Below are 26,132 nucleotides of genomic sequence, written 5' to 3'. Positions count from 1 at the left end.
GCAGCCATCACACATAAGGTGTCAGTCACTGAATACTTTTCAACTAAAGTGAGGAAGAATGGATTATCTTTTGTGTCTATTTAAAATGTTTCAGCTGATCTGCAGCGGATTAAAGAAGGGATTTGCTTGTTTCAATGTACCTCAAACCCATATGCAAATAGGACTGTGATACTGTGTCGCACATTTATAGTCAAAGACAATACTTTGTTTTTAAGAAGAGCAGCACAATGTAACTGCAAATGAATGTCACACACACACACACACACACGCACACGCACACACACGCACGCACGCACACACACAAAGCCAGACAACGTTAAGCTCCAGTGAAGAATTTTGGTAATTACCAGCTGTATTGTAAAAATCACCCAATATGTTTGTCTCCATTGTTTGTGATTCCTCTGAAGATTGAAAACACTCTCCTCTCTGCTGCTGTCCCCACCCTCGCCATTTTATCCTTTCCTGTTCCCACCGACTCCTACCACTGTGACAAATTACTCACTTACTGACCTTTTGTTTCAATATTACATTCATGGAGGGAGGGAGAGCAGAACAGGATACAGAGAAGGAGGGAGAGTGAAAGTAACTGTATGTGTGTGTTTGTGTGTGTGTATGTATGTGTACAGGAATGACAGAACTTGGAAGTCGCCCCCCAGTTTTTTAAACAAAAATGAACTCTAGGACAGGGATGGTGGTTGTTTTTTAATGGGTAGACCTTAAAGAGAACCAGGAATAGGTTCTGTGTAAATAAGAGACCAGCAGGGTGGTATTCATTTGTTTGTTTAGTCAACAGAAATTTAATGAGTACCTACTATGGAAAGGCATTATGCTACCTAGTGGATATTTACAAAAGTGAATGATTTGTTTCATAAATATGATAGGAAATTACAATTTTTTATTTTAAAATAAATTTTTATTTTAAAAGCTAAACCCCTTAGCTAAGTGGATTCAAGGATTAAACAAATATTTATTCAGCTTTACTGATTATTTGCCCTTTGAAATATTATTTGTTAAGCTTCATGACACTATGCTCTCTAGAATTTATTTTCTTTAGATCTTAGACTCCTTTGCAGGATTTTCATCCTTAGCCTGTTATTTAAGTGTTGGTGTTCCACAGGGTTAAGTTTTCATTTCTTTATTCTACATACTTCCCTGGGAGTTCTCATTGCTCCTATGACTTTTATTTATTTTTTAAAATTTATTTATTATTTATTTTTGACTGTGTCGGGTCTTAGTTGCGGCACTCGGGATCTTCGTTGAGGCATGCGGGCTCTTCATCGTGGTGCATGGGCTTCTCTCTAGTTGTGGTGTGCGGGCTCCAGGGCGTGTGGGCTCTGTAGTTTGCGGCACGTGGGCTCTCTCGTTGAGGCACGTGAGCTCAGTTGCCCCGTGGCATGTGGGATCTATAGTTCCCTGATCAGGGATCGAACCCCTGTCCCCTGCATCATAAGGCGGATTCTTTGCCACTGGACCACCAGGGAAGTCCCACTCCTATGACTTTTAGTATCATCTCTATGTGATACAGAGACCAGATCTGATGACAACAAATTCTGCATGTCCAGTTCAATATAGGACATTGCCACCTGGATGTTTCAAGGTGCCCAAACTCAGAATACCATAAAATTGAACTAATCAACTTCCTCTTATCTCATGACCTAGCACAGCCATCCATGAAGTTGCCCAATCAAGAAACCGAAGAGTCATTCTTAACTCCTTTCTTTATACTCCCTAACAATCTAAAAGTTCCCTAAATTTTTATATCCTAAATTATACTAAGAAACCACCCATTCCTCTTCACACACTCTGCTACCACCCAATCCAAGTCACTGTCATCTCTTGGCAACATTCTCACGAACACTTGCTTAATTGGTCTCCCTGGTTTCAATCTTGCCTGCCCCCAATGGTTTTGGACTTTATAGCCAGTTACTTGTTAAAAGTGAAAATTTGATCACATTGTTCTCTTGTTTCAAACCCTTTACTGGCTTCCCATATACTAAAGGTAAAATTCCAACTCCTTTATGAGATCCTTTAGACCTCTGTTAACCTTACAAACTCTTGTCTTGCCTCTCCTCTCTCAGGCACTATACTCCACCACACTGAAATTCTTTCAGTTCCTTAAACATGAAATTGATGCTTTTACCTCACGCATTCCCATATCCTTCGCACTGCCTAAAACTTACCTTTACTCCAAACCCACCAATGCTAACTCCTGATTATCATTTAAATACTGGCTTCCTTTGGGAAGCCAGCTTGGGTTGCCACTCCACCCCTGCTCAACCTACCCACCTTCAACCCCCTGTACTTGCACCCAACCTACCTGTATCTCTACCAAAGATAGGTCCTGTTATATGTTCCCACAATGATGTATACATCCTCTCTAATATCATTTTTTAATATTTTATTATAAACATCTATTTAAAATTCTTTTTCATTAATTCTGGTATAAAGGGCAACAAACTATCTAGCATAAGCAACTTGCCCAGTACAGTGCCTTGCACAGAACTGGTACTCAATAAATATTTGTTCAATGAGTAAATGGAGCACCTTTTATTTAAAGGAACTGGGAAGTGTTTAGAGATAAATAAACACCTCCTACCCTTAAGGAGGATAACATTAAATGTAGAATGGCTGTTATACGTAATTATATGATGATAATGAGTAAATAAAATTGACTTCAATTTGGATACATGGGGATTTGCTAACACTGTAAATTGTAATGAAACATTTAGCTCTCCCTTCTGGGATAATCTAATGCACACTAAACACTTCTGGAAGACAGTTTTACGATTTTATATTACAGATAAGAAAATAGGCACAGCAAAATTACTCAAGGTTACCTAGTGATTCATAAGCAGAGCCAAGATTTAAAACTCAAAGTGGTCAATATCCAGTACTTAGTGCTATAATTTTTTGTTTTGTTTTGTTTTTTGTTTTTGCGGTACGCGGGCCTCTCACTGCTGTGGCCTCTCCTGTTGCGGAGCACAGGCTCCGGACGCGCAGGCTCAGCGGTATGGCTTACGGGCCTCCGCGGCATGTGGGACCTTCCCGGACCGGGGCACGAACCCACGTCCCCTGCATCAGCAGACGGACTCTCAACCACTGAGACACCAGGGAAGCCCAGTGCTATAATTTTTTAAAAACTACTTTTTCTTTTTCTCCCCAAAGTTCTATTTTGTGATTGTAAGACTTCTACCTATATACTTTAATAATCTTCTCAAAAATATCACCTGTAATATTTATAGTTGAATATGGAAACTCAGGAATGGAGGCCCTTTTCGATGGATTTTCCTCTAGTCTTTAAAATACAAGGCTTTGTGTGATGTGTCCCTGCACGCTCGTACACTCTGAGAGGTAGTAAGCTCCTTCTTTGCTCTTAACAGTGTTAGTATTGGGCACTAATTGCCACTACAAAGGGCAAACGTTGAACTCTTCTGCTCTTGGACATCAGGTTGGACACTATGTTTAAACATCCATAGTTAGCTGGCTGGTGCATTCTAGTGCACTCAATGGACGTTTCGGTAGAAAATGCTGCCAGTACTTAATAAATACTCGAGAAACAACATAGGCTATTACATTTAACAGGATTTCTGGTTCTAACATTCATACTGTGAGAGAAATAAACTAAAAAAAGGTTTATGATGCCATTTCAAAAGGCCAGATAGGTACTAAGTACTCAATAAATATGTTTATTCTCATTGTGGTATTCTGCGGCCAATGGTAAACTTAATGCATAACCAAAATGCATAATAAAGCCTTAATCACCTTCTCACTATATACAATTAGTACACATATATACCTTTGCTCTTTATAACAATAAGCATTGCTGACATTAATTTCTCAGAGATAGACAGGGCAAGTATACACTTGAGATTTTTTTCCTAACCCCAGACTGAACTTTCTTTTTTTTCTTTTTTTTTTTTTTTTTTTTTTTGCGGTACGCGGGCCTCTCACTGTTGTGGCCTCTCCCATTGCGGAGCACAGGCTCCGGACGCCTAGGCTCAGCGGCCATGGCTCACGGGCCCAGCCGCTCTGCGGCATGTGGGATCTTCCCGGATCGGGGCACAAACCCGTGTCCCCTGCATCGGCAGGCGGACTCTTAACCACTGCGCCACCAGGGAAGCCCTGAACTTTCTTTTTATACCTGAATACAACACAAGATGTTAGAAGAATTCAACCTGTACAAATTGTGGCTAACACTTGCTACTTTTATTAGGTATGCAGAACACACCCCTCTTAATCATTCTTCAGTTCAATTACACAATTTTCTCTCACCAGATACAACATCAAATAGAAGAACCCCCAATTAAAGAACATTTCTCTTGCTCTTTGAGCTTTGCTTACCCCATCTTTTGTTCACCAGAAGCAAACATCTCTACCTCTAAAGCACTCAAGCCAGCTCATTATATCACTCTCCAGTCTTGCCTTGCAGCTCCAGGCCCAGGAAGAACTTTAAATGTCCAAAGTATTTACTGTTCTTAATCCCCATTGTGACGTTAAGTGAATTGGTTCTGTCATGTGAGTATAACTGATTTTGTTTCCCCTAATAAAGATAGACACTCGAGTTACCCATTTGTAAGCTAGCCCAATGTAAAAGGAAGAGAGAACTTCTGTCAGATGTTAAGTTAACATCAATTGCTCATACCATGGAAATGTCAATTAAAACTCTAGTGCAATCTTTCAAACACAATTTTCCAGTCCAAGAAATGTGTATACATCCATAGTGAACGGAGAGGCATACAAGGATAAGCTCAATATATGTGTTAATACTGTTGGTTAGTCATTAGTAGATGGTATTCATGGAGTCAGAATACTTTTGATCTTCACTTGAAAATGTAGATTCCATGAATTCATCCTCATTCATTAGCCCTGCTTTTGGAGAAAGGACTTTGTAAAGATGTTGCTTTCATTTCCTAATGCTGCAGTTCCTACTAAGCTATACCAGGGAATAAAGGTTCCTTTCAAGAGTAGCACAGAGACTGAGTTGGCTTCCTGCTTTCAGAGATTATAAATGTTCTCAAACACTTCCAAAATGAAGCAAATTCCAACTTGGGTTTCAAAGATCTTTTTATTTATTTATTTTTTTACTCCATTTGCCTTAGTGGTCTGAATGTGACAATAATGAAGGCTAACAGAGTAAAAACAAATGTTTAAACCAAAGATACCTGCCCTATTGGAGAATTTACTTTACCTGCAGAGATTCCATTTCTTCATCTTTTCTGTGAGTCTCCTCCAGCAGATCTATAATAAGAAAGTAAAATATCCATCAAAATACAATGTCAAAATGCATTGCCTCTTACTTTCAAACTTGATTCAGTCAGTAGCTTGTATAAACCGTTGTCCGGAAAGAGAATTTGATATATTTAAGTATAAGAAGCAACATGAAAGAAATGCCCTCTGATCCCAACTGGTGACATGCGGTAGAGATCTGGATTCTGCCAAACCTAAGCTAGCTAAGAAGCCCTGGGAGGTCCTAGGTCTGGTGGCGATACCAGAAAATGAGACCAACTCAATTACAAATCCAAAATCATACCAATGTTTTAGAAATCTGGCCTAATGCTTATGTAACTCAAAAGCAACACAAAATTTTCTTTAAAAAAAAAAACCTTTTTTCGTTTGAAAGAAAAAAATAGAAACAAACCATTCGCTCTTAAAATAAGCTCCCAAGCCAAGTTCCACCTCCAGAGTCAATTTTTTAACCAAATTAAAACACCCTGGAATAATGGGTGTGATTAACGGACGTAGAACACCACCTTAACTGTAAACTCATATTAATTATCATTTCACACTGAGAGGGTGGGAAGCATTGATGCTACATCTGACCAACTGTCTGGCACCATCTCAGAGAAATTAGTGGCTGGAAGAGAGTTCTGTCTAAATGCATGCGTATAACCATGGTATCTCAGTGCCCTAGACTAATTTATGAACTTGCTATAAAGGAAAATGAATTTGGCAAGCAGAATTTTCTGCCTGCAGCTATACCACCTTGCGCTATGATCTTATTAGATCTCACAAACCTAAAGAGGGCTGGGCTGAGTTAGAACTTGGATGAAAACTGGCAAGAAATACCTACAGCAGCGCACATTAACATTAGCATTTGCCTTACCCTGTGATTGATATAGCTTACCAAGAGGCTGTGCTGCATAAAAGGAAAATATAACGTACAGAAATTCAATAGGTACCCCAGAAAGGCAAATGCAAATGTTTTTAGCAAGTGCTACTAGATGGAGCGGGAAGCAGTAATATACTGGGTAACCAAGTCATGCTGGTATATGTCATAACTGGACAGGCAATATCCTGAAACTTCAGGAGACCTGGTAGATGATATAATTGATGGTGATGGCCCTTTGAGATTGCACAGCTAAGAGAAATACAGAGGAGTGGCAAGCAGTCCCCTCAAGACACAGGGTACTGGGATTAAGGATGAAAGTTCGTTTTTGCTATCTGTAGCCGGCTGATGTTGGCTCCCCAAACACCCACACTCAGAGTTATATCAAGAAAGTTACAGGAGCATGCCAATGTATTAGGGTGTATTTTTAAAGTGTTTTCTGTTGGCACATCAGGATTTTTAGCTATATGGTACAGAAAGCAACTTGGGGTGTGGTAAATTAAGTGCCCTCAATCATTCCTCTTTCTGCATCCTTACGCAATTGCATTGCGACATTGTAACTACTTCCATCAAGAGGTCACATGTATCTTGCATCTAGGCTTGCCTCCTGACTTGATTTGGTAAATAGAATACAGCAGAAGCAATTCTGTGCCAATCTGCAATAAGGGTTCCAAAAGGCCTCATGCATTTTCACTTTTCCACTTGGAACTCTTTCACCACCATTTGAACAAGCCCAGGACAGCCTGCCAGATGACAAGAGACATATGGTCCAGTATTCTTTCCACCCCTGAAACCCTGCAGGTTGCCCCAACTGGTAGCCTGCAAATGCCCAGAAGCATGGATGACTCAGATGGGAGCCCAACTGAGACCAGTCAAACTGCCCAACTGAGCCCAGTACCGACTTCAACTCAGAGAATCATGACCTATGGAATAAATGGAATTGGGGGATGCTTTGGTACACAGCACTTGCTAACTGATAGCAACCAGCTGCTAACTGAATAGCAAGCATTCAGAATTTATTAGAAGGATGTAAGAGTAACTTATCAATACAATACATCTAGTAACAATAGATAACAGGAAAGTGGATTCAGACTCTGGAGAGAGTGACAACTGGTCTGGGGGTGTAGGGATGAAGGTAGCATGAACTAATGGGCATTTTATACTGGGTAACACTAATCTGTGCATTACTCCACTCAAAATGAAATTCCATAAAGAGAAGAGCTAATGAGACTAGCTTAGATCTTTTGCCTACTGCTTGGCCAGGGGAAAGTATGAAGCACTTTCACTGATAATCCCAAAAGGATTGGATGAAGAACAGAAAGGACTGTTTCCAAACATCAGGGTACTATTAACAAAAGGAGGAGGTATGGATATCAGACAGGCCAAAACAACAGCCAGTTTTAGTAATTCTATCTTCAGTACAACTCTTTTCAATATTTGTGAGACACAAATTACTTCAATATCTTGGCTATCGTAAATAATGCTTCAGTAAACATGGGGGTGCATGTATCTTTTTGAATTTAGTGTTTTCATTTTCTTCAGATAAATACCCAGAAGGGGAATTGCTGGATCATGCGGTAGTTCTAGTTTTAATTTTTTGAGGAACCTCCAAACTATTTTCCATAATGGCTGCACCAACTTACATTCCCACCAACAGTGCACAAGCGTTCCCTTTTCTCCACATCCTCGCCAACACTTGTTTTTGTTGTCTTCTTGATAATATCCATTCTAACAAGTGTGAGGTGGTATCTCATTATGGTTTAATTTGCATTTCCCTGATGATTAGTGATGTTGAGCATCTTTTTATGTGTACGTTGGCCATCTGTATGTCTCCCTTGGAAAAATGTCTATTCAGCTCCACTGCCCATTTTTTAAATCAGACTGTTTGTTTTTTTGAAATTGAGTTGTGTGAGTTCTTTATATAATTTGGATATTAACTCCTTATTGGACATATCATTTGCAAATATCTTCTCCCACACAGGGGGTTGCCTTTTTGTTTTGTTGATGGTTTCCTTTGCTGTGCGAAAGCTTTTCAGTTGAATGTAGTCCCATTTTGTTTATTTTTGCTTTTGTTGCCCTTGCCTGAGGAGACAGATACAAAAAATATCGCTAAGACTGATGTCAAAGAGCTTACTGCCTATGTTTTCTTCTAGGAGTCTTATGGTTTCAGGTCTTATAAAGTCTTTAATCCATTTTGAGTTTATTTTTGTATATGGTGTAAGAAAGTGTCCATGAATGAATAAAGAAGATGTGGCACATATATACAATGAAATATTACTCAGCCATAAAGGACGAAATCTTGCCATTTGTAACAACACAGATGGACCTAGAGGGTATTATGTTAAGTGAAATGAGTCAGAGAGAGGAAGACAAATACTGTATTATTTCACTTATATGTGGAATCTAAAAAACAAAACAAAAACATACCAAAAAAACCCCAAAACAAAACAGAAACAGACTCATCAATACAGAGAACAAACTGGTGGTCCCTGGGGGTAGGGGGATGGGGTTGGGTGAAATAGGTAAAGGGGATTAAGAGGCACAAAATTCCAGTTATAAAACATGCAAGGGCTTCCCTGGTGGCGCAGTGGTTGAGAGTCCGCCTGCCGATGCAGGGGACGCGGGTTCGTGCCCCGGTCCGGGAGGATCCCACATGTCGCGGAGCGGCTCGGCCCGTGAGCCATGGCCGCTGAGCCTGCGCGTCCGGAGCCTGTGCTCCGCAACGGGAGAGGCCACAACAGTGAGAGGCCCGCGTACCGCAAAAAAAAAAAAAAAAAAAAAAACAAACAAAAAACAAACAAACAAAAAAACATGCAAGCCACAGGGATGTAATGTACTGTATAGGGAATACTGTCAATAAAATTACAATAGCTTTGCCTGATGACAGATGTTTACTAGACTTATAGTGGTGATCAATTTGTAATGTATATAAATGTCAAATCACTAAGTTGTACATCTGAAAATAATACAATATTCTATGTCAATTAAACTCCAATTTAAAAAATTTAAATTAAAAAATAAGTACTTGTGAGATCCAAGATCACTACTGCGTCTCTATGTGGACGTGGCCATTTTGTTCCACTATGGATATCAGGAGGTTCTCAGAGCTGAGCCCCTTGTAATGAATTGCATTGCTTAATGATACAGTGGAGCTGGAATGGTGGAGAGTGGGGTCTATCAACCGTTAAAGAAAACTGATCTAGTTCCCCCAGAGTCAACCTCCTATGGCAAACACCAAACCCCTTAGCTAAAACTTAACTGGATAAATAATGGGTACTGGATCTCTTATACAGCCAAACTCAACTCACACATTTGATAAAATATATATGTAAAGGAGTTCAGTCTACCCTCAGAACTTCACAGAATTACTGCAATTTAAAAATCATGTTCTCAGTTTTCTTCAAATACATAAAGGTCATGCTGCTCTTCCAAAAAGCTGATACCAATAGCGATGCTTGATTTTGAATGGCTGAACAAAAACTGCCAAGGAATTCCTATAATTGATATTTAAAATACAAAATCCCCTTCTGTTCACCCCCACTGACTCTCATCCCAGCTTATATCAAGAGTATAAGTAGACACTTGTTTTTGTTTTGGTCTCCATGTCACATCCCTCCCCTTTGAGAACTTCATGTTCTTCTTTTCCATGTGATTCCTGTGAACTTTCAGTCAAGGGGTTAACTTCTTTGGCCACAAAAGTAGGTCACGACCCAGAATGGCCAATTAGAGCACCCTACCTCCCTGCACATATAAGCTAAGCAAGGCCAGCAGTGACATGGATACCAGGAAAGAATATCTCCTTCTGAAGCTGCAAGCTTATATGAGCCTGGAGCTTTCAAGGCTCTATTTTCTACTATGTCAAAGGAACTTGTACAACAATGAAGCTGGTAAAGAAGAAAGCAGAGCCAAGAAACAGAGAGCTGGTTCAGGACAGATACACCCTTATCTGAAGTCCATGTAACTCCTGAACTTCTAACACTATTTTTTTTCTTTAGTAGCGGTAGTTGGATTGCTGTCATTTCTAAAAGTCTCTGGGGATGTGGCTGTATTGAACCTTATCTCTATGCAGAAACTTGGAGAACTTAGAGTTAGCAAGAACTTTCTATTCCACAGTGAAACATTTCATTCTGCAATAAATAGATGAAGACATGAAGCTCAAAGAAGGCAAATGGTTTGCCTGCAATTACCTAGTTAGTGCTAGAGACGCAACTAGAGCTTTGCTCTCCTGTTTTCCTACCCCATCTATCATATCATGCTCTCTTTGGTACCACTCAGTACTTATTGTACCTTTCTTCACATGGTTATTTTTTAAATGCACACGTTTGTATTCCTCTCACTTACCTTAGGAGTTCACTGATGTCAACAACCAGGGCTTTGATGTCTTTATAGCCATAGCCTCCCTAACCACTGCTTATCTACCTTTGCTACTTAACTTGGATCCCCCCAAATACCTTTCTCTGCCTACATCACTTCTCTATGCAATGGCTCACTTGTTAAGTGCATTGTTCAATTACATGAATTTGGGATGATTAACAAGGTCATCAACCTGTGCTGATGAAATATGGCTACTGGGCATCACTGAGGAGTGACTACTCTACTGCAGACAGACACAGGATGAGAGAACCTGTCCACAGGTGAGACCTCTGGACAGTTGACATTACATAATGCTGTGACACCTGAGTGTGATGAGTGCAGCTGGATATAATGAGTAAACTTGCTGTTTGTTCTTCCAGCATCAGAACAAATGATCGGCATGGAAAAAGCTAAAGGGCTGCTCTGCTCCCTTGCTCAGCACTGGCATGTTCATGTTTTGCTTTATTATTCTCTGGTTTGCTGTTCTATACAAACAGAATTCAACTGCCATGCAAATTGCTGTGGCTAAATGTGCTTCCATCAACATTAGTAAATGAAAGATATTTTTGGTGAAAAGGGCAACCATTCTGTGTATTTTCCTTGGACAGGCTCTAGCCAGTTTAAAAGAGCTGATACTAACTCATTATGACATATGGTTATTAGAGGAGGGAAAAAGTCCCACTTAAAAAAGCAGGACATCATGGATGAGAACTGGAGAATCCTGTTGTTTTGTTTTGTTTTGTTCCACGTTGCATTTCTCTGGCACATGCAGGGTAATACATCATGATCATGTTTTTGGCTAAGACTGTCTCCACCACTTCCTTCGCAACTAGTGGTCTGGCTATTTAAGGAGGTTTGACACTTTTTATGTTGATTCTGGTTCCTAGTAGCCAAGGAAACAGATAGGTTGTTTGTTTATTTGCTTTTAAAAGGAGAATCATGTTCAGGTGGGCATAACCAATACCCTCATCTAGCAACTTGACCCTTCACAGAAAGGTTGGCAATCATGTTTAGAAAGCAGTAGTGTTTCTTTTCTTCTCTTTTACTATAAAATATCTCATCCTTATTATAAGTCAGCCCAGCTGGTAATGAAGAGAAAGTTATAGAAACAAGGGTTTCAGACTCCGCAACATTTATAACAACAGCACCGGACACAGTAGCACTGGCAGAAGAATATGGTGAACTAGTGACTGAGGTTTAGGGAAAAGCATTTAGTCTCTGGCTCCTGTATCTTCACTTAGTAATTCAGTGCACCTTTTCAATGCTACTCTATGTGTCCTGACATTCAGTGAAAACAAGAGATAATGTAAATTCTCAAAAGAATGCAATACTTTTTAAAAAGTAAATTTGTGCCATTCCTCTTTGCGGGTGGCGGTCGCAATATAATGAAATTAACAAATTAACCAAATTAAAGAGCGCACTACAACCCTTAAAAGGTCATAAACGATGGACCTAGCATCCCACAGTTACATACTAGATACTCCAGATTTTATCTACATGCTGAAGACAATGGTTGATTTCTCTTTTCCTTTCCTGGCTCTCTAGTTATTTAGGATTACTGACATTTTGGGGACAGAAGGGACCGCTGAAATAACCCAATGCCAAGGTTTTCAGTTTTTTTAAAAAAAAGAAGTAGAATTCTGCCTTACAAGTGAAATCACACACACTTTCAAGTGTATATTATGAATAAACAATTAAGAAAGCTGCTTTGGTGGAAGCAGAAGTGAAAGGCCTGGAGGCCAGACCACTGGACTTCCCTCCTATCCTGGGGTCAACCCCTGTGGTGCCATGGTGGGGCAATTAAGCTCCACACTGTGCTGACTGAAAACCACTGATCTAATCCCACCTTCTCACATCTTGTAGATGAGGACTGAGTTCCGAGAGATTAAAAGCCTCTGGCGACATCACATAACTAGTAGATAGAAGTATGTGAACCTGAGCCTAGGGCTTCTGAACTGGACCAGGGTCCGATACTTTGTTTCATAAAACAGTGACTACCTTCCTTTGCCTTTCAAGGTTTCTACTGAAACGACATAGTATTTCAAGCCCTACCGTGAATGCCTATACATTTTCCAATGCCTCCCCAAACTAAAAGTAAATTTTGCTAAAGCACTTGTGTAACATCAGCAATCTATGAGAAGACCTACAGTTAACAGCTGTGCACAATAAAATTCCTCACCTCTAGGAGTTAACATCAAAAGATGTGGCTTTGATGGAAAGCAAATACCTAGACACTTGAAAAAGCAGTTGTTTTTGGCAAGATGTGTTCAACATACAACATACAGAATATCTCACAACATAAAACAACAACAAAAAAATCTGTTTAAATGAATGGGTAACAGTTGAATAGTTTCTCAGCTTAATATAACATTTGCCAGTCAATGTTTTTCCTATTTTATTGTACTAGTAAACGTAAATAGGATAAATGAATAACAATATGACTCTATAGTAGACGAAATACCTCAAAAAACAATAAAATGTGTTGGTTTAAAATTAACATAAGTAAAACACTTAAAATAGTGTCTGGTACTTAGTCAGAGTTTATATATATATATGGTTTTTTAAAAAAATTACCCTTCAGTATGCCTACTAAAATCAGAAAAATGTGTGAAAAATAATCACCTGCATTTTAAAACAAATAAGCAAAAAAAGCCCTCAAGCATCCTGCTTTTAGATTCCATCCATAATTGGTAGCTACATTATTTAGAACTCTGCCATATCTACTGCCACCCACTGGTTCATATCTGGATATACCACAATGAGTTAAGAGCTTTCTCATAAGGTCTGACCACAGAAAACACACAGGTTGAAATGAAGAATAACATTCAAAAAGTATGGCTATCCTCTGTGGTTTGTCTCAGACGCTGAAACAACATGCTGGTCTACAGATGGAGCCCAAATGGTCTAATAAATGAAAGGTTTAGAATCCACTGTCTGTCTTAGGTATGTGGTAAAACATCCAAATACAGGTACTCATGTTTTATTTGATGTCAGTTCATTTCTGGTGAAACTTTCCATCTTGACAACTTTACAGAGATTTAAAACATCTTCTCCACAAAACTGCTACACTACAGAAAACAACAAAGTAATCTACCCCATTCTGCCTAATTCTTGGCTCTGGCATGAAGAAACAACAAGATACAGATTGAAAGTTCCGATTCAATCAACTATTAAGATTTTTAACATTTCTATTAGCAACAAGAGCAGAAAAAGAACATATTCATTAAGAAACAAGAAACCTGTCTTAAATCAGTCTAAGGGCTATCTTGGTCAAAAGGACTGCATGTGACAATTAGCAAAATGAGCAAGAGATGTTTATGATCTATTATAAACACCACTTCAAGAATAAGTTTCATATGCTCAAACCCAGGAACAAAATCATGTTCCTTCCTACATACAATATCTCTAAATTACAATCACCTAATGGAAACTTGGACTTTGTTCAGGTTCTAAACTCATAAGGTGCAAGTGGGTATGTATTTTGGGGCCTATAGAAATTCTGGGTATTTGACTTGTTCATCTCCTGTTTACAGAAACTATAAACATTTGTGCTGGTTTCTTTTATTATTATTCTTTATTTATTTATTTATTTATTTTTTATTTTTGTGGTATGTGGGCCTCTCACTGTTGTGGCCTCTCCTGTTGCAGAGCACAGGCTCACGGGCCCAGCAGCTCCATGGCATGTGGGATCTTCCCGGACCGGGGCACGAACCCGAGTCCCCTGCATCGGCAGGCGGACTCTCAACCACTGCGCCACCAGGGAAGCCCTGTGCTGGTTTCTTGATGCACCTACTAGTAAATTAGATCTAGCTTCCTAGGCCTTTCAGACTCCTGGGTCTACCCTAAATCTATTCTAAATACAGACCAAGTTCTGAAAACCAAACATAAAGAACAAATCTTGACAGCAATGAGAGATAAATGATACCATAGTTATAGGGGGGAAATAGAATGCTAGCTAATTTCTCATTATAATCCATGGAGGTCATTACATTTTTAAATGCTGAAAAAAATAAATGACAACTCAGAGTCCTGTATGCAGTGAAAATATCCTTCTAGAATGAAGGTGGACTCAAGACATTCTCAGGAAGAAAAATTAAGATAATTAGTTGTCAGCAGACCTACACTAAAAAAACAACTAAAGAGAAGTCTCTAAAAAGAGAAGAAATGATAAAAGAATCTTAAAATATCAGGAAGAAACAGCACAGTAATCAAATATGTGGATAAATCCAATAGATTTTCCTTCTCCTATTTAGCTTTTAAAATTATGTTCGATAGTTGAAACAAAATATGTAACATGATATGATGTGATTCTAAATGCATATAGAGGAATATGTAAGACAATTAAATTATAAATAGGAAGGACAAAAGAACATGAAGGAAGAAAGTCTTCTACAATTCAAACTGATAAAATGACAATACCAGTAGACTTTGACAGCCGTATATGCAGTGTAGTGTTTAGAACAACCACTGAAAAAGCTATACAAAGAGATGGACTCAAAAACAGAATTGAAAAATCAAAATGGAATTCTAAAAAATGCTCAAATAACCCATAGGAAGACAGAAAAAAGGCAGAGAAATAAAAAACACAGAAAACAAACAAAAATGGCAGACATTAAGTCATAACATCAATAATTATATTACATAAAAATGGTCTAAATGTACCATTTAAAAGATAGAAGTTGGAAGACTGGATTAATGACGACTCGGCTATTAATCCATGACATTGCCCATGGACCCAACTATATGCTGTCTGTAAGAAAGTCACTTCAAATATAATGATACAGGCAGGATGAAAGTAAAAAATGGAAGAAGACACACCATGTAAATATTAATGAAAAAAAGCAGGAATGATTATATTAATATAAGATAAAGTAGATTCCAGAGCAAAGAAAATGATCAGAAACAGAAAAGAACATTATATAATGATAAAAAGGGTTAATCTACCAACTGATATAACTGAAAGGAACAAAAGAAAAAATTCAAAATTAGAATTGGAGACCTCAACACCCTTCTCTCAACAATTGATATTACAATCAGACGGAAGATCATCAAAGATATATATAAGCATATGCCAAGGATATATATAAGCATAAATATAACAGAGAAAACACGTGGAAACTAAACACTTCTAAATAAAGCATGGGTCAAAGAGAATGTCTCAAGGGAGATAAAAATATTATAAATTGAATAAAATGAAAACACAACATGTCAAAGATTATGGAACACAGTCAAAGCAGTGCAGAGGAGAAAATCTTAGAAATAATGCATACATTAGAAAAGAAGAAAAGTCTTGAATAAATACTATATGCTCCCACCTCAAGAACCTAAAAAATTACAAAATAAATCCCAAGCAGTGAAAGGAAAAAAATATTAAGATAACAATAGAAATCAATGAAGTTGAGAATAGGAAAACAAGAGAGAAAAATCAATGAAACAAAGAGGTGCTCCTTACATAGTTCAATAGAATTGACAAACCTTTAGCAAGATTGATGAGAGAAAGAGCATGTGACATCAGTAATGAAACGGGATTTCACTACAGATCTTGCAGATATAAAAAGGATATTAAGGGAAGACTATGAGCAACTCTTCACATATAAATTTGACAACTCAGATGAAATGGATCACTTCCTTAAAACATATAAGGTACCATAACTTACTCAATATGAAACAACTAATTTGAATAACCTTGTAAGTATTAAGTAAATTATATTTGTAATACAAAAATTCCCAGAAAAGAAATCTCCAGGCCAGAAGGTTTCACTGGTGAATTCAACCAAATGTTTAAAAAAGAATTAGCACCTATTTTACACAATCTCTCCCAGAGAATAGAAAAAAAGGAATACTTTTTAATTCATTTTATCAAACTAGTATCATCTTGCTACAAAAAATATACAATTACAAAAAGAAATAGAAAGAAAACTGCAGCTCCCTCCTAAATACAGATGCAAATAACCCTAACAAAATATTAGAAAATAAAATTTAACAACATATAAAAAGAATTATATATCATGACCAAGTTGGGTTTATTCTAGGGATGCAAGGTTGGTTCAATATTCAAAAATCAATCAATGTAATCCATCATTTTAACAAGCTAAAGAAGAAAAAAAATCACATAATTGTATCAATTGATGCATAAAAATTATCTGACAAAATTCATCATATAGTCATGATTAAAAAAAACTTCAGAAAAAATATAGAACTTCCTCAACTTGATAGAGTGCATCTATAAAAACCTACAACTAACATATTTAATGATAAAAGATGAAATGTTTTCCCTGTAAGATCAGAAATACGGCAAGAATGTTCTGTCTCACAATTCTTATTCATCATGATATTGGAATATCTTTTCAATGCAAAAAGCAAGAAAAGGAAATGAAAAGTATATAGATTGGAAACAAAGAAATAAGTGTCCCTATTTGCAGATAACATGATTGTCTTCATAGAAAATCCCAAAGACTCTAACAACAACAAAAACCCAAACAGACAAAAACTAGCTCTTGAAATCAATAAGTGAGCTCAGCAAAGTCACAGGATACAAGATAAAAATACAAAAATTGATTATATTTCAATATACTTTGAATGAACAGGCAGAAACCAAAATTAAAAATTAAAATACCAATTTAAAAGACTCCCCTCCCAAGCGAAATACTTAAGTGTAAATTTAACAAAACATATAAAGGACTTATATGCAAAACAATGATGAGAAATACCATGTTCATGGACTGGAAGACTCACATTGTAAAGATATCAATTCTCTCCAAACTGATATAAAATTCAATAGAATTTCTATAAAAGTCCCAGCAATATTTTTTTGGTAGCTAAAGACAAGGTTATTCTAAAATCTGTATGGAAAGGTAAAGGAACTAGAGCAGCTTAAACAAATGAGCGAACTGGGTGAAATCAGTTTATTCAAGTTCTAGACTTGTTAGAGAGCTACAGTAATCAAGACTGTGTGGTCTTGATAGAAGTATATACACATAGATCAATGGAACAGATAGAGAACCTGATTATAGAAATGGAGAACAGATCAGTGGTGGCCAGAAGTTAAGGATGAAGTGGGGATAGAAGAGAAGTGGGTGTAGCTATAAAAGGCAACATGAAGGATCTTGGTGTTGATGGAAATGTTCTGTATACTGACTGTATCAATGTCACTATTTTGGTTGTTATACTATACAACAGCTTTGTAAGATATTTCTATTGGGGGAAAATGAGTAAGGGGATCTTTATGTATTATAGGATCTCTTAGTATTCTCACAACTTCATGTGAATAGAAAATTATCCTTGAAATAAAAAGTTTAATTAAAAAATTCAGAAGGGCTTTAGATAAAATGACAGAAAATGGATATTAAAAGTTAATTAACTAATTATGTTTTGAGGTCAATACCTCAACATGCCCTTTACCATCTATCCATCCTCACTGCAACTGCCCTAGTCCAGACAGCCATCTTCTCTTTTCTAGGCAACTACAATTACCCATATTTCTAGAGCAAAGTGTATGGCTGAACTCTCTACTATTACTAAAAGAAAGAAAAAAAACGTTGGACATGCTGAGGAATATAGGGTATAAGCTTTGGTGTCAGTCACTTGGATATATAATCTTATCCATCTACTCTTCTTTCCTCCAGTCTAAAATGGGGGCAAAAATGCCAACATTCTAGGACTGTTATAATGATTATAGAAGAAATATACCTAACTTTTCAATTACACTTGACCTTTGAACTACACAGGTTTGTACTGTGCAGGTCCACTTACACACAGATTTTTTTTTCAAGAAACTTGTATCAATACTACAGTACTACACAATCCATGGTTGGTTAAATCCATGGATGTGGAACTGCAGATATGGAGGGTGGAATGTAAAGTTATACACAGATTTTTGACTGTGTGGAAGGCTGGCACCCCTAACACCCACATTGCTCAAGGCTCAACTGTAATAGTAATTATCATCGTCATAATTCTTTCATCACACCTGTACAAATTATAATTATTGTTACTATTAATTATGAATATAAATTGTGTTGATGATTAGAGAGCCCCTCTTTTGCAAGAAAGAAAATAACTGGATAAAACTCCACATTGATGGGATAAAAGACATCAATATTCTCTTGAATATTGTATTCTGTTCTGAAGACTGAGACTCAACAACATTACTGCCTCCCTTTCACTATATCTTATAAACTAGAAATTAAATCTTTTCTTACTGATTTGAATTTGTGGGAGCTAACATAGTGGAATTTGTGGGAATCAATATAGTGGGAATCAATACAGTGAAATGTTGTGAAACATGCAATTGAGGTTTTACTAAATCCAAAATGGATGGATGGGGGAAATTAGTACAAAAATTTTCAGAAAAGCTATGATATCTTCAAGTTCTATACATTCCATTTCAAAAACATATCTTGAAATTCTCACCTGAATTACTACAACAGCATCCTACCTGTGTTCCCTAGCCCCAATCTCCTCTTACTCAATCTTCCCCTACACTGTTCCAAATTATATATCTAAAACAGAGATGCCATGTCACCCTCCATTCAAAAATGTACTGAACTGTTAATAGTATTGGATTCTATTTGTGCTGCTGAAAGTGATTGGTCATGGCTTCTTGTAGCATGTAAGGTCAAGTATTCTAACAATATGCCTAAGCTCAGTAGGAAGAAGTTTCTTAAATTCAGTTTTGATGTCCTCCATGGATATGGGGTGGGGGGAATAATGAAATGTAGACATCTAGTATTTCCCGTGCTGAGACACATAAAGTCCAAATCATTAATATGTCCTTTATAAAGGATATGTCTACAAATTTACTTCCAAGACCATTGTCTTCTCTCATCACTGCAATATCTCCTTGCATTAACTGTAATGCCCTTCCTGGACTTCACTAACTAGAAAATATCTAACCATTCTTCAAATCCCAGCTAAAACAAATATCCTCTGTTGACTTTCACCAACTATCCCATACCCACTCATATTCCTGAAGATATTGCTTTAGCTTCTGTATCCCAAAGTACTTTGTTTCTACTTTTATTATTTATTCTATTATAGTAACTGCAAAATAATTATTCTGAAGTTATAACTACAATTTACTTCATTACATTTTATGTTATTCCTCTACATTTTATCTCTTCTAATTCTCCTGAAACAATTGGGGCTTCCTATTCCAAAAGTAGGTATCCTCTGGCAAAAGTCAGAAGAATCAAGTCAGACCTGAAATCAGGATAACTTGAAAATTAGGACAATAGCAAAACCCTGATAATACAGGCCAATCAGTAACGTTGAGGATCATGGCTAAGTTTTGACCAAGCCCATCCAAAGGAGGTATGGTTTACTCAGTATGATGAAAAAATATTAGAATGAGAGAGTCAGGAGACCTGGGTTCTAGTTCTTCCTCTGCTATTAGTTAGCTAATTAGATTTGTAAGAATGGTCACTTAATCTTTCTTGGCCACAGTGATCATGTCAATAAAATAATGGGAGTGGACTAGATTATTGCAAAGAGCTCTCTAGCACTGAAAGTTTAAGCAATGTACTTTAGTAGATTCCTGCATGGTCTCTAAATGTTAGCTGTTGTCTCTTAGTTGAGTGCCTCAATCTGGATGAGTAACAATTATTCAGAATCAACATGGATGACAATCATCCCCCCAAAACGTTTTAAAAACCCAAAGAGATTCTTCACTTAGTTTAAGTAATTATTCTTATTGTTAGGACCATTTATAGATAATAAGGACACATGACAAATTCATTCTCATTCACCTCTAATATATATTTGTTTTCTTTTACACCCAGGGTAAACACACTTTTAGATAATTACAAATCTTCCCTTTTGGTTCTTCAAATCCTCACAATTACAATAATTCTTCTCTATCTTCTTATTCAGAGTTCTTTTAAATTCTAACAAATAAATTAAACCAACTGTTTTACCTGGAAGTAGAAAAACTTCACAAAATGGATTTTTACACAAATGAACTATATAACACAAATATTTTCAGTTGTCATATCAGTTTATTTTCTTGTCAGTGACACGGCAAAAAAAAAAAAAAAAAAAGACTGTGGAAGTCCTCAAAGGACAGCTTTCTCCCAAACCAGGCATCATACAGATCTTCTAAAGGTCAGTCAGGTATACCAAACCTAGTTCATGAATAGGGAGAATTAGGATTTTAGTGGTTTTAGTCCCTTCCCATTCATGAGAATGAAAAATGTGTGTCCCATTTAAACAAAGGGATTCAACAAATACCGAAGTTAACTAGCAATAGAAAAATGAAAGTAAACCAATACAGTTGTCAATGTAAGGTTATGGCATGAAAAGAAAAATCTTAAATGAGTGTTTTCTTAGTTGTTATGTTCAGATGACAAATGGTTTTCATGGATAATCTCACAGGTCATTGCTTCCTTTAATTAGTGACTTTTGCTAAACATAAAAAGAGTCTCAAGTAATTTTTAATACTGATTACAACTGTCTAGCCCATTAACAAATCGCCGTATTAACACTGGCCACACTGTACTGTGTATCATTTCATTTTCATAGATTTTAATCAGCTTTTCCTTTCCCACTAGGGTTGATCATTAAACAGTAATAGAGGCATTTTGCCTCTTTTGCTTTTGGATCTGCAGCATCTTGACTGAAAAAGAGGTCCATAAAATGCAAAAACTGTGGATCCGAAATTGGATGGTGGTGGTGACTTACAGATATAGTCAAAAAGCCAGGCTCTGTGAATTCCACCAGCAACCTGACTGAATCAATTTCATGTTGCCATAATACTTCTGGAAGAGTCTTTAAAATTCCTCTTTCCATCAGCAGCTTCTCTTATTTTCATTAGCTGGGAACAGTACATAATCATAACTGACAGGCTGGAGGGAGTTTAGGCTTATGAAACAGGGAGAGGAAAGGAAAATGTTCATTGTTCAGATTCCCTAAAATAGAGACTGCTATCTTTGTTTGGGAAACAGAATGTACTGCATTTGTAGTCTAATCCCTAGGGGTTAGGCAGATCTACCAGTTTATAACAAACCTCAAGGGTTCTACTCTCAAAAAATGTCCTCTTTTCCCCCAGTACTTTCATTTATAAATATGTGCAGAGAACAGGATAGCCTGGCTCTTGAACACCATGTTATTACATATATATGACCTCTGTTCAAATGTCACCTTGTCAGAGAGAACTTCCCTGGTCTAAGAGAAGATCTAAAACAGTACTCTCTATACTCCTGCCTTGATTTGATATTGATATATATACTATATACAAAATACGTGCACATTTTATATATACAACATTTATGAACATCAAAGGCTATGTATCTAAAGACAAACATACAGCTCACTTTCAAAATAAATGTGTACCCTAAAGAAAATAAGCATATACTAAGAAAAGATTGAAGCTGCACAATAAGTATGACCAGGGTAAACAAAGTAACACAAAATTAGAGAACGAGGAGGAAGAAGATAGAGTGAGGAACAAAAGAAAAGATACATGGGGAGGACTACTATTCCAGTAGCTTTTCCCTGCTTTTCCTAAAGTAGATTTCAGTTTTCAATTCTGTCTGCACATATGCGACCATCCTGTCACCACCTCCATCGGTTCTCTTGCTGCTCTTATCTATTGCAACTCTCTTCTTTGCAGTCTCAGCTCTAGTCCTACTTGCTTCCCTGCTCTTCTGGGAATATGCCATTAATCACTGCCACAGGGTCTTCACCAAGAACAATGAGTCTTCTGCCTAGAACAAACTTCCCATTCACTCCTTGATTGCATTTAAGTCCCTGCTCAAATATCACCATACCAGAAAGGACTTCCCTGAACTAAAAAGATATAAAAGGGTACACACATCCATTCTGTCTAACTTATGCTGCTTTTATTTTCTTCTCAGTACTTTTTGACACATGGAACATGATTTGTATATTTGTTTAACTGTTGCCTTTTCCCCTCCACGAGAAGGAAGCACCACGAAAACAGTGATTTTGTTTGTTCAGGTCACTCAAGTATCTCAAGCACCTAGAGCACTGCCAGGCACATAGTAGGTACTCAGTAAATAACTTGTTGAATAACTGAATCTAATTCTAGCTTTCCTACTAACATAAAATTGAACTTTATTATATAGCACAGATTACATCTCATTTCACATCTTCATTTTCCTCTAACACCAACCTAATGTTGCTTAAAATATCTTAATCACTTCCCAGTGGTTTTAGAATATAATCCACATTCCCTTTATGGACTGTTCTTTGTTTAATTTTCCAGTTTTATCTTTCACCACTCATTTTCGTATTCTAAATTCTGGTCATACTAAAAGTATTTGCAGTTCTAAAATGTAGGATTCTCCCTTCAACCTCTAAATCCTACTCTATTTCTTCTGCCTGGAGTACACTATCTATTCCATTTACCCTGACTAACTCCTAGTTGTCCTTCAGAATCCAGCAAAGCTTTCCCATTTGGGGTTAGATACCCTTAGTAATTGCTCTCACAATCACTACCCTGTGCTTTGCTTTAATATGGCATTTCCACACTATTTTTAAAAATAATAATGGTCTCCTTATTTATCTCTTCCTCCTTCCCCATTTCCTGAAGACTTCAGGAACTGCAAAGGGTCTCTTTGCACTTATTCAATGCAGTACCTGGAACCCAATAAACAAGTAATGAATATTGACTAAATGAGTGTATATGATAAATTTATATTAAAAACTAAATTATTCCGGGTTTTGAGATTTGAGAGATTTCTGAATTATGACTTGAGAATACTGGTGACATATTATAATACTGCAAAGACTGTAAGATCACAAATTTCTACATGAAAGCCTTCATTTTCAAAAAAAACTACATAATCAAATATTTGTTATATGTAATTTCAAACATAAGGCTGAGATATTTTAAACTTGGTAAAGCATTTGGATAAGTAAATATTATGTAATTGGGAAGGGCTAAGCATGACTCATTTTTTTTTCCCCAAAAGTTACCTTGGTTAATATTTCAGGATTTGCCTATAAATGGAAATTCCTTCCCTGTAACTGACTTTGAACCCTTTAAAACCAAAACATTAAATCATATATCTTGGACAGCACAAATAGCATGAGTTTTGTTTAAGATGTCAATTTAAAGATTCCATTACGATAGTCCCCTCCACTGTCTGCTGGGTGAGCTTTTGGGTGTCCATTTTCCCACATGGTGATAGATTCGCACTTTGCTTCATCAGGTCTTCACTGGGCCAATAACACATTTTAGATGTAATTATGGGAACAGTCTGTGGCAGTGGAAAACCAAAGTTAACTGAACCACATGGAAATAAAACCCATGTCATTGGTGTCATTACCAGTACACTCTAACCAACAGAGTTAACCTCAATGTAAATAACAGGCAAAAATAGCACAACACTCCATCTTTTGGAGAAATCAGTCCCTTTGGAAAGAATGCAATAAGAAGGAAACACCTGAACTCATATTTTTTGGACCAAAAGAGGACAAAGTTATTGATTTTTTAAGATTATATATGTACATGGGTAAAAACATTTCAAACAGCTGGAAAAAAAGTTTACAATGAAAAGTAAACTTCACCAATCTACATAAAGAGAAGAGCACCGAAGAAGGAATAAGTGAAGGTAAAATAAAAGCTTTCATTTTTCTTATTCTCAAATGTTCTAACAAATAACAGTTTGTTTAAAATAATAATAGCAACAATGTATTTGATTATATATGGCTTATGCATATATCTTTATATATATATATATAAATAAATATATATATGCTTATATATTCTCACATGTAAGTGAAATGAATGACAGTAATGATATATCAATATGATACAGGAGGGAGGAATTAAAATTATTGTTATTATGAAGTATTTACTACTCCTGAAGTGGTACAGTGTCATTTGAAAGTAGACTTGTATTAGTTGTAAATGTATATTGCAAACTCTAGGGCAACCACTAAAAAAAGTAAAAAAAATAAAAATTAAAAAATAAAAAGTAAAACATATGCTAAGAAAGAGAGAAGATAGAATCATATAAAATCCTCAAATAAAACCAAAAAAGGCACGAAAATGGTGGAAGGGAAAACAGAAACAAAGAATAACAAATAGAAAGCAGTAACAAATATGCTTGATGTTAATCCAACTACATAAATAATCTCTTTGAACGTCAATGTTCTAAATGCATGCAGAAACTGTCAGTGAATTAAAAAACACTATGACCCAACTATATGTTGTCAACAAGAAATCCACTTTAAATATAAAGACACATATGGATTATAAGTAACTGGATGGAGGAAAGTAAACCATGCTAACACAAATTAAAAGAAAGCAGGAATAGCTATATTAATTTCAGACAGATCAGACTTTGAGCAAAGGAAGTTATTAGGGATAAAAGGGCATGACATAATAATGAAGGGGTCAATTCTCCAGGAAGATATAACAACTCCTAATGTGTATGAATCTATCAACAGAGCATCAAACTTGTGAGGCAAAAACTGATAGAATCACAAGGAGAAATGGATGTATCCACTATCATAATTGGATACTTCAACAATCTCTATCAAAAATGAACAGAATCAGTAGGCAGAAATCAGTAAGGATGTAGTTGAACTCAACACCACCCATCAATCAACTGAATATAATCAACACCTAGAGACTTCATCCAGCAACAGCAGAAGATATAACTCTTCTCAAGATCACATGGAACATTCACCAAGATAGACTACATTCTGAGCCATAAAACACACCCTGACAAATTGAAAAGGACATACAATGTCTGTTCTCAGACCACAATGGAATTAAATTAGAAATCAATAATATAAATAACTAAAAATCCCCAAATATATGGAGATTAATCAACACACTTCTAAATAACTCATGGGTTGAAGAAGAAATATGAAGAGAAAGTAAGAATTATTTGAACTAAATGGAAATGAAAACACAACTTACCAAAATTTGTCAGATGCCATGAAATTATTGCTAAAAGGGAAATCTGTAACACTGAATGCATATATTAGAAACAAAGAACAATCAAAAATCAATAATCTAAGTTTCTACCTTAGGAATTTAGAAAGAGAGGAAATTAAATCCAAAGTAAACAGAAGAAACAATAAAAATTAAAACAGAAATCAATGAAACCAAAAACAAGAAAACAACAGATTTTCTACCAACAAAACTAAAAGCTAGTTCTTAGTAAAGACCAATAAAAGCAATAAGCCTCTAGCCAGGTTAACTATCACAAAAAGAGAGATGACACAAATGACTAGAATATCAGAAATGAAGGAGGGCACATCACTACAGTACCCATGGAAATCAAAAGGATAATAAAGGAATACTATGCACAACTCTATGCTCTCAAATTTGATAACCTAGATGAAACAGACCAATTCCTTGAACAATGCAATCTGCCTAAACTCACACAAAAAAGAAACAGACAATCTAAATAGGCCTAAATCTATTAAAGAAAGTGAATCAATAATTAATAACCTTCCAAAACAGAAAGCACCAGGCTCAGATGAGTCCATTGGTGAATTCTACCAAATATTTATGGAAGAAATTATATCAATTCTCTACAATCTCTTCCAGAGGATAGAAGCAGATGGAGTACTTCCCAACTCATTTTATGAAACCAGAATTACCCTAGTAGCAAAACAAGGCCAAGACATTACAAGAAAACTAAAGATCAATATTTCTCAAAAAAAAGATGCAAAAATTCTCAACAAAATAATA

At 36.5% G+C, this 26,132-nt stretch overlaps 1 protein-coding gene across 1 annotated transcript in view; it reads right to left on the bottom strand.

Annotated features, from left to right (window-relative positions):
• The window catches only part of CEP128 (centrosomal protein 128), a gene marked incomplete at its 3' end in the record, with an annotated part of 415,333 nt that overhangs the window by 70,025 nt on the left and 319,176 nt on the right, over window positions 1–26,132 (bottom strand). Inside the window, exon 18 of the mRNA XM_082649309.1 lies at window positions 5,189–5,238. Coding sequence (XP_082505435.1) covers window positions 5,189–5,238 — 50 coding nt within the window. The remainder of the gene's footprint in view (window positions 1–5,188; window positions 5,239–26,132) is intronic.

This window comes from Grampus griseus, assembly GCF_964374135.1.
Source record: "Grampus griseus genome assembly, chromosome: 2".
Taxonomy (NCBI): Eukaryota; Metazoa; Chordata; class Mammalia; order Artiodactyla; family Delphinidae; genus Grampus; species Grampus griseus.
Note: the sequence above shows the minus strand (reverse complement) of the source record. Positions and strands in the feature narration are given on the sequence as shown.